Source organism: Notamacropus eugenii, chromosome 1, assembly GCF_028372415.1.
Source record: "Notamacropus eugenii isolate mMacEug1 chromosome 1, mMacEug1.pri_v2, whole genome shotgun sequence".
In the NCBI taxonomy this organism is placed as follows: Eukaryota; Metazoa; Chordata; class Mammalia; order Diprotodontia; family Macropodidae; genus Notamacropus; species Notamacropus eugenii.
Genome location: NC_092872.1, coordinates 758598382 through 758614348, shown reverse-complemented (window position 1 = coordinate 758614348; position 15967 = coordinate 758598382). Strand labels below are relative to the sequence as shown.

The following is a 15967-nucleotide window of genomic DNA, read 5'->3' as shown; positions in this document are numbered from 1 at the left end:
CCTGAGACTCAGTTGGTATAAAGGAGAGTATGCCCCCAAGTTTTGGAGTGAGAAATATCTGCATTTCTGTTTGAGATATATCTTCAAAGTATAAATCCTTTTGTAAAAGCTAGTCGATGTTGTGGTTACATGGGTCTGGGGTATTATTCCTTGGAGGTTAACAATGATGGAGAACACACTCAGAAGAGGGATTTGAGCATGATAGCTATAGAAGAGATATCTCAACCCCTCAGAGGTACCCTAGGACCAAAGTGGATCTCAGAGAAAATATTCACAGCTTTTGCCAACTTACGGAGTTCTGCTCCAGGGCAAGGGTGGGGCAGCCCACAAAGGGTTATTCCTAGATCTGGTAGAAAGAACCAAGGAGCCATTTGGATCATTTGGAACTGAAGGAACACTTTCCCAGATTCAACATGTCAGAGCTGGAGGGGATTCAGCCACCATGGAGACTACCTCATACTGAACAGGAATTCTTTCTACAACATACCCAAGAAGGGGCCATTCAACCTCTACTCAAAGACTTCTAAGAATGGGGAGCTCATCACCTCTCAAGACTGCCCATTTCACTCTCAGGTAGCTCTTTTCCTGATATCAAGCTTAAATGTGCACTTCAGTAAAGTAGGTCTGTTTCATTTTGGGTTTTGTTCACCAGTCACATCAAAGAGGTCAAGACAATCTATAGAGCTCATCTGAGAGAAATTCTCAGAAATTGTACTAAAAAGGAAAAACCCAAACTCTCAACACTTCTGCATTCTCTGTGGTCAGTTTCCCCTGGCACTATGGGCTCACCAGTGGCAACATTTTGAACTCATGAGCTGGCAGTGAGTCATGGAAGTCTCTGAAGAACTGAAGCTGAAGGTCACTTAGAAGGCAGTGGAGAAGTGAAGGATGTGAGTGTAGCTGCAACATATTGTAGGAGAGTAGCCAAGGTCAGCAAAAAGGAAGGCTTCAACGTGATGGGTGACTGAGAAAAGATGGATAAGACCTGTGGTCAGAGCACTAGTTGCGAGTTCCACTGACACCCCTTCCATGTCAGGGGAAAGTAAGGATGGACTTCTCATGATCAGCTGATAGGAGGATACAGAAAAGTGTCTTCTAGGAGGGACAGGTGTGGATGAGTGGTTATCGACACCATTAGAGGGAAGGTTCACATGAACCAGACCACCATACCATTGAAGGAAGAGGGGGAGGAAGGAAGGAAGGAAAGAAGGGAGAGAGGGAAAAAGGAAGGAGGGGGGGAGGAAGGAAAGAAGGAGAAAGAGGGAGGGAGGGAAGAAAGAGGGAGGGAGGGAGGAAAGAAGGAAGGAGAGAGAGAAGGAAAGAAGGAAAGAGGGAGGTAGGAAAGGAAAGAAGGAAGAGAAAGAGGAGGGAGGAAAGAGGGAAGAAGGAAAGGAGAGAAAGAGGGAGGGAGGGAAAGAAGGACAGAAAGAGGGAGGGAGGGAAGGAAAGGAGGAAGGAAAGAAGGAAGGAAGTCTTAAGGACTCTCAAGGGAAAGACCACACACAAGGAAAGTGAACAGTGGGGAATGAAAGCACTGAATATAGGAATGAGAATCAGGAACAGGCCAACCAGCCTAGGCCTTTCCACAAAATGGCGGCTTGAGGAAGAACTCACCAGTGAGAAAAAGGGTGGAAATTGTAGAGGGACATTCCATGAGAAGCAGGCGGCCCAGGAGCAGAGGGAAGTCCAAGATAGGCTAGCAGCAGAAAAGTGGTTTTGAAGTCAAGAAATTTGGGAACTGGATGAGGAAGGTAAGTTTTGGATACTGCCCTCACCCATCCTGGCTCCAGCCTCCCACCGCCATTATGGAGAGAGGGGAAGGTGGCAGGAAAGGCATCCGGAAGCCTCATTACCAGTCTCCTTGGAACTATGAAGCTGTCTGCCTCTGTCCCCTGGCCCCTGATGCTGCTGGAAGCTTGGTACAAGGACCAGTTCTGCTGCAGGGGCAGGTGGTCCCATTTGTAAACTTTAATCACCTAATACAGATACATCCATTGCAGTGTATGCATGTCTTCTTAAAAGGAAACCGTTTTGTGTTGAAGGGAAGCTGCAAATGTCCCAGAGTGCAGGGAGGGACTGAATTGGGCAATCCTGGTTTGGCTCCAACATGACACACTGGCAGTCACCTGACACTTCCCCCTCCCTTCTGGCCTGCACAGACACCGACTAACTTCTCAGAAAAGTAAGGGCAGGGCCTGGCCTCCATAACCATCCCAGCCTACAAGGCACTCCACCCTCATCCCTTAACCAGAAGGAACACATCTGTTTTCCCTACATGTGAACACTTCAGGTGAGCCAATCAATTGCAGGCTTTAAACTAAATGCCCAAAAGGCCCTGATCAATTCTGATACCTTCCAAAGTCACTGGATGAACAGGCCTTCAGATCGATGGAGGAAATGGGTCAGTTATGAACTAAGAAATTATTGAATTCGGCCTCAGAAGGGAAAAAGCTGCCCTTGCCTCAGACTATGGACAGGCAGCATGACCTGCAACTGAAGGGAGGAAAGAAGCATTTATTAAGCACCTGCTGGATGCCAAAGTACTTTACAAAGAGGATCCTACTTGATCCTGATGATGACCTGGGGAAGTAGGTGCCGTGTTACCCCTATTCTACAGGTGGGGAAACTGAGGTTAGTGGTTATGTGACTTGTCCAAGGTCACACAGTTAGTGTCAAAGGCAGAATTTGAACTCGTCTTCCTGATTCCAAGTCTAGTGTTCTATGCCCTGCGGTTCCCCCTAGTAGCCAACATGTCAAGGAGAACTGAGGTTCAAGCTGAGCTCTCCTCTGCAACTGTTCTTAAAACAATTTAGAAAATACAGCAGACCAAGTTCTGGAGGGAAATCCAAGAAAAAGCCACATTTTTTCATTTTTCCAGGCCAGGTCAGAATGAGGGGGAAAGAGGTGTCAGGATATGGGAACAGGATCCAAAAGGAGCCTCATCTCCACTTGTTTCCCTGGAGAGTCTGATATTTCTGGAGCTGCCTATCAGGAAAGGTGTGTGTTTCTGTCCAACCGTTCTGGTTGTTTCTGATAAGACTCCCCTCCCACCCACTTCCCCCATCTCTCTGCAGCAGTTGTTGGGGGGGGGGTGGTGAGGTGGGCTCTTTGCCCACAATTTCTCCCCTTGATGCTGGCTGCTGGCTCATTCCCAAGGCTCTGGGGTGCAGGGTCCCAGGCTATCTCTTCTGGGGCTTGAGATCTGAGGGGAGATGATGGTGATACTGTCTTGTGCCAGGCCCCTCCATGCATTCTCCCTGCCTGGGAAGCTATAAAGCCCCACGTTGACCAACAGACACATCTCTCCTTGGCCTCTAGAGCCCTTCTCAATCTCTCCATTCAAACAAGAGTAGATAGCTTCATTACAAGGACTTGTTTAAGAAAACTTTGAAGAAGCTGAGCCCTCCTCCAGGCCCACACCTGGCACCTTACAAAATCAGATTCCCTGGGAAGAGAGGGGAATCAAAGGGGATTTGGCTTCTCAAGAAGGCTGCCCATGGAAAGACCTAAGGGACTACTGTGGAATTTAAGCACCCCGCAACAGCCTCAGGAGCTGGGGCCATGCTAACCCCTCCTCCAGGACCGCCACACTCTTACAGCACTTCAGAACCACCCTGGGAGGTAGGTGCTCTTATCACTCCCAGCTACATATAAGGAAACTCGGGCAGAGAGGTGAAGCGATCTGTCCATGAGGACGGATTTGTACTCAGGTCTTCGGGACTCCTGGCCAGGTGCTCCTGAAGGGCCAAGGAATGGGAGCATCTCCTCTGGCTGGAACTTTGAACTTGGCCTCAGAATTGGGTTTAGGGCCCTAGTGACCTTGACCAGGCCTCACTCTTCACTGTGCACTTTACAGTCTCATTATTCAAAAGGAAAGAGGAAAGGGAGCATATTTCAGCACTCCCCCCACACATGCCATAACTGTTTACAAAGGGCTTGGAGGGCTGCCCTCTCACCAGCCCCATTTTATAGATGAGAACACGGAGGCCCACAGAAGCGGCTCCTAAGGAGATGCGCCCAAGCTCTTCTGGAGCGCACATTCCTAGGACTGCAAGGGCAGGGGCTGAGCCACCTTTGAGGGTGGTGCTCCAAGAAGCACGGCCCTGAAACAGAAGACTGTCCTGGCCCCGGCAGACACTGGCAGCCATGTCCTGGAACTGCGGGCACCGGGCAAGTGCCAGTGTGCCACAGCAGGCCAAGATGGGCGGCCTGGGGGGAGGTGGGCCTCCTCCTTTTAACACCACCGCCTCCCCTAACCACCGGAGGTGGTCCTAGGCCGGGTCTCCAGGACGCTGCGGGGAGGCCAAAGGAAACCGGGGCTGAAAGGCTTCGGTTCATACCGTCAGGAAAACAGGAGGGCAGGAGGGAAGGCTCGGGGGTGGAGGGCCCAGCCCGGTGGGGTCCGATGGGGTCCCGGGGGGTCCGATGGGGCCGGCGAGGTCCGGTGGGGTCCCGGGGGGTCGGTGGGGTCCGATGGGGCCCGGTGGGGTCCCGGGGGGGCCGATGGGGGCCGATGGGGCCGGCGAGGTCCGGTGGGGTCCCGATGGGGGCCGATGGGGCCGGCGAGGTCCGGTGGGGTCCCGGGGGGTCGGTGGGGTCCCATGGCGTCCCGGGGGGTCCGGCCTCCCGCCCCGCCCCGCCCCGCTCTGGGAGCGGATCCCGTTAACGAAGACGCCGATCGCGGTCCGGGGCAGCTCCGGGAAGGTCCCGAGGGGGTCGGCCCTGGAGGGCTCCGGGCTCGCTCTCCTCGTGCCACGGTCTGCCTTAGGCTGGGCCAAGGCCTGGATGCTGACTGCGGGTCCGGGGCGGGATCGCAGCCGGGGCCCGAGGGGCATCGGGGGCGGAGGTGAGGGGGGCCCCGGAGCCTCAGCTCGAGAACGCAGGGAAGGGCAGGAGGGCCCCTGCGCCCGGCATGCCCGGCGGACAGTCACAGACGGCGAACTGAACGGTCGCACACCAGGGGGTGGGCGTTTTCATGCTCAATTACACCGGGAAGCGCCGACGTCACTCTCCGTGTTATTGTCCTCGCGTGCTTCTCGGCCCCGCCCCGGAGGCGGGCGCAGGTGACGTCATCGCCGCCCCGTCCCCAGTCACGTGCCCCCCCAGGTCAGCCTCGCCTCGCCACGCCACCGCCTCCGTGGGCCCTCCCCGCTCGCAAGGCCCGACCCCCAGCCCGCGTCCCTTCCTGCTTAGGTCCCCAGTTCTCGGGGGCGGGAGAAGGCCTGACCTCGGGGCAGTCGGGCTAACCCCACCCCCTTCCCGAAGACGCCCAGTGCCCTCCACGTACGCAAACGGGCCGCCATTGCCTTGCTGCGCCAGCCCAAAGGCCGGGGGAGGGGGCGGGCACCGGAGGCCTCTCTTGATTGGGCGAGGCGCGTGGGTCCCGGCACCCGCCTTTCCACGCCCCATTCCATTGGGCCCTGGCCGAGGGGCGGGGCCGAGGGCGGGGCCGCACGGCGGCCCGACGCGCAGGCGCCCCGAGGACTTGGGGCGGGGCCGGAGGGGGAGGCGGCCTGCGGAGCAGTCTGCGGCGGTGGCAGAGGAGCTCGGAGGCCGAGGGTGTCGGATCGCTCGACAGCCAGGAAGCCGGCCCTTTGGTGTGAGGCCGTCAGGCGACCGACCGCGCCCATGACGTTCAAACGGAGCCGCGGGGACCGATTTTACAGCACCTGGTGCTGCGGCTGTTGCCATGTCCGCACTGGGACCATCATCCTGGGGACCTGGTACATGGTGAGCCCGCGGGGGGAGGGGGCGGAGTGAGAGGGGTGGGGACGAAATGAACGCCTTTGCGCTTCTGCGCATGCGCCCGGGGCGGCAAGTGGGGAGGGCTAACGACTCCGAGTGTTACGCTTGCGCGTTGGGGACGGTAGGACCGCGTCGTAGCGAGCGGCTATGACCTCCTTTTTTTTGGGAACGCGCATGCGCCGTGGTGGGCTTGGACGGGCTTTAAAGCTGGCTTGCTCTCGCGCATGCGTAAAGGGGTTCGGGAGCTGCGTTTGCCAGGGGGAGGCTCGTCCGGTCCTCCGGGTTTGTCTGTAGCGGGGACTCGGGACTTCGGGCCAAGAATTTCCGAGGCCCCCAGAATGCCCCCGCCGAAGTTAGCCCTAGGCCGCGCCCCCCGTTTTACAGGCAGGGAAACTGAGGCTGCGAGGGCGACGGGCCGTTGCCCGCGTGGGAAGTCCAGGGGCTTGGGAGAGGGTGGCCGGAGAGACGCGAGACACCCTCCTCCGTGGGCATCTCCGCGTGCCCCGCGATGGGCCTGGGGGAGCCCCTCTTACAGGTGGAAGACCTGAGGCTAGAAGAGGGCCGGACTTGCCCCGGACCTTGGAGGCAGGATCTGAACCCAGGGCCTCCTCGCTGCTTAGGTGATCGGACTTGGGCAGAGCTGCGGGGCCCCAGCGCCAGACTCTCCTGCTGGGGCCCTGACTGAGCTGGTGTCCGGTTCTGCTTGGGCAGTTGGAGGTCACCGTCCCTGAACCCTGGGCATGGCCAGCTGTGCGGGCGAGGCCTCGGGGAGCTCTGGGGGAGCCCGGGGCACTGGCTTCACCCAGGCCGATATGGGCTGAGACCCCGTGGCTCAGGAGCACGGCCCCCCCCCCCCCCCCGCCCCCCCAGGCCATGGATTGTGGCTGTCTGGGCCCCTCTGGTGCTGGTGACAGAGTGGTGTTGGTCATTCTCCGGCCCACACTGACCAGCGCCCACGTCCATTTGTCTCCTCCTCCGGTCACCTCTCCTCCCCCTTGCGTGGCCAGGGAGTGTTCGTGGCTGCTTGGTCTTGCCTTGTATCTTAAGGAACTGAAAGATTCATTGATAGGCTGAGGCTTGGGGAGGAAGAAAAGCCCTGTGCAGTCCTCCTTTGCTGACTCTGTAAGTTTATTGTTAACGAAGAACAATAATCTTTTTGCTCCTTTGCAAATCTGTGATTATCTTTTACCAGGCCCTAACCAATCCTGTTCTTAAGGAATGATACAGCCTGTCTCGGATGCCCTGGGCCTAACCTCTTCCAGACCGAGGACTGCTCACTGGGTTGAATAGGGAGGGGCTTCAGAAGCTGCCACAGACACCAGCAGGGTCAGTCATCAGTGCCCTCAGCCTCAGTTGTCCTTGTCTGTCAGATGAAGGCGTTGGAGTGGAAGTCTCCTGGTCCTGGGATAGGCCAGTGTTTCTTTCGTAGTAGAAAGCTTGAGAATGGAGGGGGACGGGGAGGGGAAGGAAAGCCAGGCTGATCTCAGGTTTTTACAGGAAATGTGCACAGAGACTCTCATGGTTTCAGAATTGAGAGGGGTCTCCCCAGTGTTTATTCCTAAGCCCAGACCTGAGCCCTACCCTCTAAGCTCACCAGTAAGGCACAGGCTCTGGCATTCATCTGGCCTGGCTGTCTTTTCTCCACGTGCTCCCTGGGCCCACCAAGCTGGCCTGCTTTTCTGGACATCACCCCCTTTCATCCCCATCTCCACTTTGCCCTGGCTGAGCACTCTGTGCTCCCCTCTGCTTCCCATCTTCCCCAGCTTCTCTCAGGGCCCTGATCAGGTCTTCCTCCCCCTTCCCTCTTCCCCCCCTAGGATCCTAAGGCCTGAAAGGTCACATGGGATCATTGATTCCAAAGTGGTGTGGAGGCTGGGTCCCTGAACCTGGAGTTACCTGTGTGGGAGCTCCCTGTCCAGGGCTCAAGCACCTGGCACCCCCCACCCCAGATGGTTTGCATTTACTTAGTAAGTTATACCTTGTCTTCCTCAGTTTCTAGAGAGCAGGGCTTTGGTTTTGTCTCTCTGTCCCCAGCCCCTGCTTCCTGCTCAGAATGAATGTGGAAGCAAGGAAACAAAAAGAGAGAAAAAGCCTGGTCCTGTTGGATGGAGGAAGCCTTCCTAGGGCCACATGAGTGCTGTCAGAGGCCTCGGAAGAAGGGAGCTCCCGGGGGAGGAGGGGAGCCTGGGCCGGCCTGGCCTGGCATTTCCTACATCTCTGCCCCCACTTCTAGCTCTGTTTTACTGAGTCTACTTGCTTTGAAGGCAGGGAGGCTGTTTCCTTGGCATTTTGGTTCTCTTCCTTGCCTGAGTTAGGCATTTCAAAAGTGTTTGTTGACATTCCGTAAAGTAGCTCAGAATAATGCCAAGGAGGGGACCAGGCTTCCATACCCTTTAACCTAAAGATCCTGCTGCTGAAGGTAGACCCCAGACAGGTTGAAATGAGAGGGGATGAAGCCCAGTATGCCTGGAGAAGCCAGCTTGTGTTCTCCTTTTCCAGGCAGGACAAACCCTGGTCCACATTTGAGACCAGCACCATAGAATTGGAGAGCCTTAGGGGACCTCAGAACCTCGAATGCCACAGTGTATGAACAGAATCCCTGCATGCTCAGCAGTGGTCCTCCTCAGCTCAGGGAGAGCCAGGCCACCTGATCATTGGGGAGTTTTCCCAGGCTTCACCTCTCCCTTCACATCTTAAATCCTCTCCTAGTGCCCTGGCTCAGCTACAACTGTCTGTGCCCTGTCTTCCCCTGTTCTTTCTCAGATCTTCTCCAGGCTAAACATTCCTCACTTTTCTCCATTTCCCCTTGTATGACAAGAGCTCTGGCCTCTTCCTGTCATCTAGAAGCTTCCTTATGAGCTGCATCCCTCTGCTGACTCATAGTGACGGCATGTAAGCTTGCCCAAGTCTAAGACTGCTATTTTCCCCCAACAAATTTCCAGGACTTCTCAGTTCTCTGTCCTGTTGAGGTCTCTTTGGATGCTGACCAGTACTCAGGACTGGCTCTTCTCCCAGCTTTGTGTAAAACGTCAGCCAGTTTGACAAGCCTACCGTGATGAGAATATGAACTGGCTCTCAGATCCTGGGAGCTCTCCACTAGAGATTGCCTGAGGTAAAAGGAGGATGACAGCCTTCAGGATCAAATTAGATAATATTGGTGGGGAGGGATGACCCTTAGCACAGTGCCTGACACCTAGTAGGTATCATATAAACACATATTCCCCTTCCATTTCTGGGCTTAGTTACTCTGCCAAGAATGAAATAAAGTTAGTCTGGCATGCCCTATTTGCGTTAAGGTTAGCTGCTGATTGGAAATTTTAAAGTTAATTGGAAGTTAGTTTGTGGCACACCTCAGATCGCCTTCTCTGACACTTTTAATAACTGGCTACTGTCTGCCACTGCTTGTGACACCAACAGGAAATGGGGGCCTCCGTTCTTCTCAGTAAAGCATCCATTTAAAGGCTTTACCCCCCAGGAAAATTGGAGAAAATTGGAGGAAATCCGAGCTTGTGGTGCCCCAGGGGCATCTGGGAGCCTCCTCCCTGGTTTTTACATAGCCTTGAGCCTCCTTGTCCAGTCAGTGGCTTCCTTCTGGAGGACCCTCTGTTGATGGGAGGTGGAAGTGTAAAATGGCCCTGCAAGCTGCCGTGAACCTCCACCCTTATCTGAACCCTTCATTAGGATAGCCAGAGTTGGAGCAAAACCTCAGGATTACTGGGCTTTTCTGAGGAGCCCTTTTCTTTCCATCTTAGCGGTTTTCACCCTCTCCCTATATCGTTGAATAACCATTTATTCCCTTGAAGTATTATACTCAGTTTTGCTGGGTAGGTGATTCTTGGTTTTAATCCCAGTTCCTTTGACTTATGGAATATCCAATTACAAGCCCTTCAATCCCTTAACTTTGAACCTGCCAGATCCTGTATTATCCTGATTGTATTTCCACAATACTCAAATTGTTTCTTTCTAGCTGCTTGCAGTATTTTCTCCTTGACCTTGGAACTCTGAAATCTGGCCACAATATTCCTAGGAGTTTCTCTTTTCGGGTCTCTTTCAGGAGGTGATTGATGGATTCTTTCAATATTTATTTTGCCCTCTGGTTCTAGAATATCAGGACAGTTTTCCTCAATAATTTCATGGAAGATAATGTCTAGGCTCTTTTTTTGATCATGGCTTCTAGGTAGTCCCATAATTTTTAAATTGTCTCTCCTGGATCTATTTCCCAGGTCAGTTGTTTTTCCATTGAGATGTTTCACATTATCTTCTATTTTTTCAAAGTTTTGATTTTGGTTTTTAACTGCTTGGTTTATCTCATAGTCATTCATTTCCCTGAACTCAATTCTCTCTTTCAGAGAACTATTTTGTTCAGTGAGCTTTTGAACCTTCTCCATTTGTCTAATTCTGCTTTTTAAAGCCTCCTTCTTCTCATTGGTTTTTTTGGACCTCTTTTTAAAGGTGTTATTTTCCTCAGCATTTTTTTTGGTCCTTTAGCAAGCTGCTAACTCACTTTTCAAGCTTTTCCATTGCCTGACCCAATTTAAGTTCCCTTTGGAGGCCGGGGTCTTAACTTCCTGTGACAGTAAGCCTTGTTCTTTCTCATCTGAAAGAATGGGAGGAGATACCTGTTCACCAAGAAAGTAATCTTCTCTGGTCTTATTTTTTTTCCCTTTTTTGGGCATTTTCCCAGATAGTTACTTGACTTCTGAATCCTTTGTCAAGAGATTAGATTCAGCTGCTCAGTTCCCCGGGCTTTGGGTGGGGGTTGGGACTCACTCAGGGGCTGGGGTTTCGATCAGCTGCTCTCCACTGCCAGAGGCTTTAAACTGAGCTGTCTGGACAATGGACCCAGGTTGCTTCATAGCAACCTGCAGTCTGGTCCTGCTGTTGCTGCTGTCGCATGGGGCGAACCCCATTTCTTCTCACCCAGCTGAGAAAGCCCTCCCACACTGACCTTTGGAGCTTTCTTTGTCTATTGGGGGTTGAGGGATCTGGGACCCTCCCTGCTGGGAATTCTGCCCTGGAGGTCTGTTCAGGTCCTGTTCCTCCCAGTGTCACGTGGCCAGGGCTGGGCTCTGCTCAGCGTCCTGTGAGATAGACCTTTCCCGTCAGCCTTTCGGATTACCTTTAGCTGGAAATCTCTTTAGTTCTGTTGTTCTGTGGCTTCTGCTGCTCTAGCCTTTATTGAGAGTCATTTTCACAGGTATTTTGTGGGCTGTGGGGGAAGCGCTAGAGGATATGTGTCTTTCTACTCCGACATCTTGGCTCTACCCCCACCCTCTCCCCCAAGGCACTTGGAAGCCATCAGAGCCTGGAGAGGTCATCATATTGTTAGTGAATGGTGATCTCTGGTCCAGCCTTGGAATGTCTGGCGTTCTTTCCCATGTGTGCAAGTCCATCATTGATGTTCTCTTGAGTCAGTGCCAGTTTTCAGTATTAGAGACTCAGGAGGAAGTAGTCATAGGGAAGATGTAGTTATGTGAATGAGAAATCTGGAATCATTCCCATGGGATTTCCTCCATGGATTTGGTTTGTTTATAATTTGTACCTTACAAAGAAAATATTTTCTAGCAAAAAAATGTAAATTTTAATGTTTACATTCCATTGAGAAGCAATGTAGAGCATAGTGGCTAGGGCCCTGACCACAGAGTCCAGAATATCTGTCCTGGCCATCTGGACAAACTGCAGAGTCCACAGTGTGGGCAGGAGTCTAGCTCCAGCACCATCTCTGTGTCTAATGGCCTCTTGGCCCCGGGGGTTATTTTTATCATTTGCTTAAAATTTTGTAAAACTATTTATTTTAGTTGTATTAATAATTCGTCATGATGCAAGGACTCCTGTGTAGCCTCCCAGTTTAATGTACATGGAAACATTTTATTGAAGAAACTTTCCTAGAAAGGTGTGAGTGGAAGCCAATCTCCTCCCATTTCCTGTTGGTGTTGGAGGTACTCTTAGTCTGTGAAGCTGATAGTGGTGATACATAAGGTGCCCTTGCCCTTTTTTCTTGGAGGCCAGCATCCTCGGTGAGCTCTCTGCTCGTACCAGCCCTGAGAGAGCACAGATAAAGCAGGCCTGCACTTGTAATTACAGACAATGAACTGAAGGGGATGCCACCAACCAACCACTGCCAGAGTGATTGATCGCCTCTGGGGCAGGAACAGGACGTAGGAAAACCAAGAGGAAGGGAGTAGTTCTTCTGAAACTCTGTCAGAACATGATCTAATGGGAATGGCTCTCCACATGGGCCCCTGTACAAAAGAGATGCTGAGGATTACATTAGGAAATGCTGTAATTTAAAGATATATATGTACATATATACATGTACATACACACATTTTGGGGTAAAACAAGCTCTACATTGATTTGTAATTGTATTATTTCACATAATCAACAAAATCTGTGGTTTGTAAAGCAGCATAGACAACATCCTTGCCTGGGCAAGTCAGTGTGGGAAGGTTATTGCCCTCTTCTTCGTAATCTTTACCCTATGCCATCATTTACATCGGCCTTCCAAAGAATTTTCCGAAAACCTGAGACTCAGATTGTTTAGGCCAGGGCCTTCAGCACTTCTTAAACTATGGGTTGTGTGTGCTCCCATAGGAGGTAAAGACCCTCAGTTTAAGAAGTGTTGGTTTAGGCCACATATTTTCATTGACCTTGTCCATTTGCTAGAGTCTTCCTAACATATTCTAATGAGGTCTGAAATTTCATGATTAATAGTATACAAACCACCAGTGGTAGATACTAACTTCCATTCTAATGAGGTTTGAAATTGCAGTTTTAAAGTATAAAACCATCCATGATTGATGGTACAGAGGATTGAGCCCTAGAACTTGGAGTCAGGGAGACCTGAGTTCCAATCCAGCCTCAGACATTTATTAGCTGTGTGACCCCAGGCAAGTCATTTGTTGCAGGTGAAAGAGGAAATGATTGAGGAAACAAAAGTTTGATCTTCTGAGCATATCGATTGATTAAGCAAAGCATGCTGATTGAGTGATAAATTGGGACCAGACTTACACCTTGGATACGGGGGAAGTAGGTTTCTATACATTAAAAACAATTACTCAGATAAGACCAATTAATTAAAAGAAAACAATCAGCATACAGAATTAGGTCATCTAATTTCTAATTGGAGGAAAGAGTAGGAACTTTCCAAGTTAGGAGGGGAAGCATGAGCAAGTAGATTTCCCTAAAATCAGAAAAAGAAGTGTCCCCCTCTTCTCATGTCAGGAACATGGAAACAGTAACTGAGCACTGTGGGGCCAGTTTTCAGATAAGACGTATGGGTCACTTGAAGTGTGTCATTGTGAGAAAACTCCTTGCAACGGTCTTAGGATCTGGATTGATTTCTCGTCAACAGAACCTAGATCCTTAGTTAAGGTTCTCTAAGTAGCAGGTAGAGATGGTCCAGCTTCCCAGCCACAAAAGCTATGTTCTGACAACTCCCACAATTGAATAAAGTTTTCTCAAAAGACAGAAATTAGACTAGACCCGTAATTAAATAGGAAGGGAACTGAGCTGGCTCCAGAATTGAATTCTTCACTGTCACTTGCTTTTCTAATCCCCTCACATCTCTCACATTTAACCTCTATCTCAGTTTCCTCACTTGTAAAATGGGGATGATAATCCTACTGACATCTCCCCCCAGGCTTGTTTTGAGGTTCAGATATATTAGCCAGGAGTAGGGCGTCATGGTAATACTGTGAACCCAGGAATACAAGCTAATTCCCGTCATGACTACTGAGGCTGTTATCTTCCTTCTGGTCTTAAAGAGACAGTGTGTCAGATCTCATAGCTCTAGAGTAGCTAAGTCATTCATAGTTGATCACTGTTACAATGTTGCTGTTACTTGTGTACAATATTCTCCTAATTCTGCTCACGTCATTTTGCATCAGTTCATATAGGTCTCCCCAGGTGTTTCTGAAACCATCCTGTTCCTGATCTCAGAACACAACAGTATTCCATCACAGTTCTATACCACAACTTGTTCAACCATTCCCCAGTCAGTTGATATCCCCTCAATGACCAGTTTTTCATCCCCACAAGAAAAAAGAGTTGCTAAAAATATTTTTGTACATGTGGGTCCTTTTCCTTTGATTTCTGTAGGTTACTGGCCTAATACTGATATTATTGGATCAGACGGTTAGTTTTATACCCCTTTGGGCATAATTCCAAATTGCTCTCCAGAATGGTTGGAGCAATGGAAGAGTGTACTTCTTTTTCCACATCCCCTTGAGCATTTGTTATTTTCCTTTTTGGTTGTGTTAGCCAACCTTATGGGTGTGAGGTAGTACCTCAGAGTTATTTTAACGTGCATTTCTCTAATTATTAGTGGTTTACAGCATTTTTTCATATAACCATTGATAGCTTTTGTTTCCTCTTCTGAAAACTGCCTGTTCATATCCATAACCATTTGTCAGTTGGAGCTTGGCTCACCATGTATCTATCAGTTTTGGTATGACTCCTATTTTTTCAAATTTGGCTCAGTTCCCTATATATTTGAGAAATGAGGCCTTTATTAGTAAAACTTGCAATAAATTTCCTCCTCCATCAGTTTACTTTTAGTTTTGGTTGCATTGATTTTGTTTGTGCAAAAACTTATTAATGTCATGTAATCAAAATTATCTATTTTGCTTCCCATGATCCTTTCTGTCTCTTGTTTGATTGTGAACTTTTCCCTCATCCATAGATCTGACAAATAATTTCTTCCATGTGCCACTAATTTGCTTATATCAGCTTTTATATTTAATTCATACACCCTTGTTGACCTTCTCTGAGTATGTGGTGTGAGATTTTGGTTTACATCTAGTTTCCACCTGCTTTCCAGTTTTCCCAACAGTTTTTGTCAAGTGTTGAGTTTCTTGCTCTATTTGCTGAGGTCTTTGGGATTATCAAACACTGGATAATTATGGTTGTTTACTTCTGCATATTGTGTACTTAATCTATTCCACTGATCCACCACTTTATATCTTAGCTGGTACCAGACTGTTTTGATGGTTACTGCTTTGTAATAGTTGGCATTCTGGTACCACTAGATTGCCTTCCTCTACTTTTTTTTTTCATCAGTTCCCTTAATATTCTTGACCTTTGTTCCTCCAGATGAATTTTATTATTTTTCTAGCCCTGTAAAACAGTTCTTTGGTAGTTTAACTGGTATGGCACTGAATAAGTAAATTAATTTTTTTAAATTTTTATTATATTGGCTTGTCCTGCCTACACATGAGCCATTATTGTTTCTCTGGTTGTTTAGATCTGTTTTTATGTGTGAAAAGTGTTCTTTATTGTGTTCCTATAGTTTATAATAGATTCTCATTAATCTTCCTTCTAGTCTTTCCCTTCTACAATTTGTGTACACTTTGTCTTCAGATTGATCTTTCTACTTAAGTAAGTACCTAATGTATCCCAAGCATTGGGGATAAAAAGACAAAAAAGAAACCCTCTTTGTTCTCTTGTATTTTGTTGGAGGAGGCAGTAGGTGCATCTACAAGGATATTCCAGGCAAATATAAGGTAATTTTGTAGGGGAAGTCTCCAGCAGCTGGAAAGACAAGGGTCTTCATGCAGAAGGTAGTATCCAAGCTGAACTTGGGAAATTTGGAATTCTAAGAGGTGGAGAGAGATCATTCCACTTATCCTCCATCATCAGCAGAGCTGCTCCCATATCTTGTTACTCTGCCCAGACTCGTTCCTGGTGCTTCAAAAGCTCCCATCCCCTTATTCTCCTATTTCCAGTGATACTGAATCCCAGCTGCAGAGTAAGCTGTACCCTTCCTGAACCTTCACTGCCCATTGTCTCATCTATCTCCCTCAACCCCACCTCTCCATGTCTCACTCCAGCTTTGCCTAGCCTTTCTCTTGGACCTTTAGGAATTTCTGCACAATTATTAACACATTTCATTCATTTTCAGTGTCCTCTTCCCCCCCACCCCCTTTAAAGGTCCCTATTACTGACAAGGACACCACCATCCTCCTAGTCACCAAGGCTTGCTTGACTTCCTACTCTTTCTCAACCCCCCCACCCCCATTCAAACTGTCTTCAAGGACTGTTAATTTCACCTCTGCAGCATCTCTTGTGCTGATTTCACCTCGGCAGGATCTCTTGTGCTGATTTCACCTCTGTAGCATCTCTGGTTGATTTCACCTCTGCAGCATCTCTGGTTGATTTCACCTCTGCAGCATCTCTTGTGCTGATTTCACCTCTGCAGCTTCTCTTGTTGTTTTCACCTCTG

At 49.7% G+C, this 15967-nt stretch overlaps 1 protein-coding gene across 2 annotated transcripts in view; it reads left to right on the top strand.

Moving 5' to 3' along the window:
* The first annotated feature begins 5098 nt into the window (after positions 1 to 5098).
* LAPTM4A (lysosomal protein transmembrane 4 alpha) overlaps positions 5099 to 15967 on the top strand; it is a 28257-nt gene continuing 17388 nt past the window's right edge. The window contains exon 1 of one of the 2 annotated variants that reach the window (XM_072646596.1): positions 5099 to 5730. In XM_072646596.1, coding sequence (XP_072502697.1) covers positions 5629 to 5730 — 102 coding nt within the window. In that variant the 5' untranslated portion in view covers positions 5099 to 5628. The remainder of the gene's footprint in view (positions 5731 to 15967) is intronic. The other variant, XM_072646511.1, reaches the window with a different exon arrangement.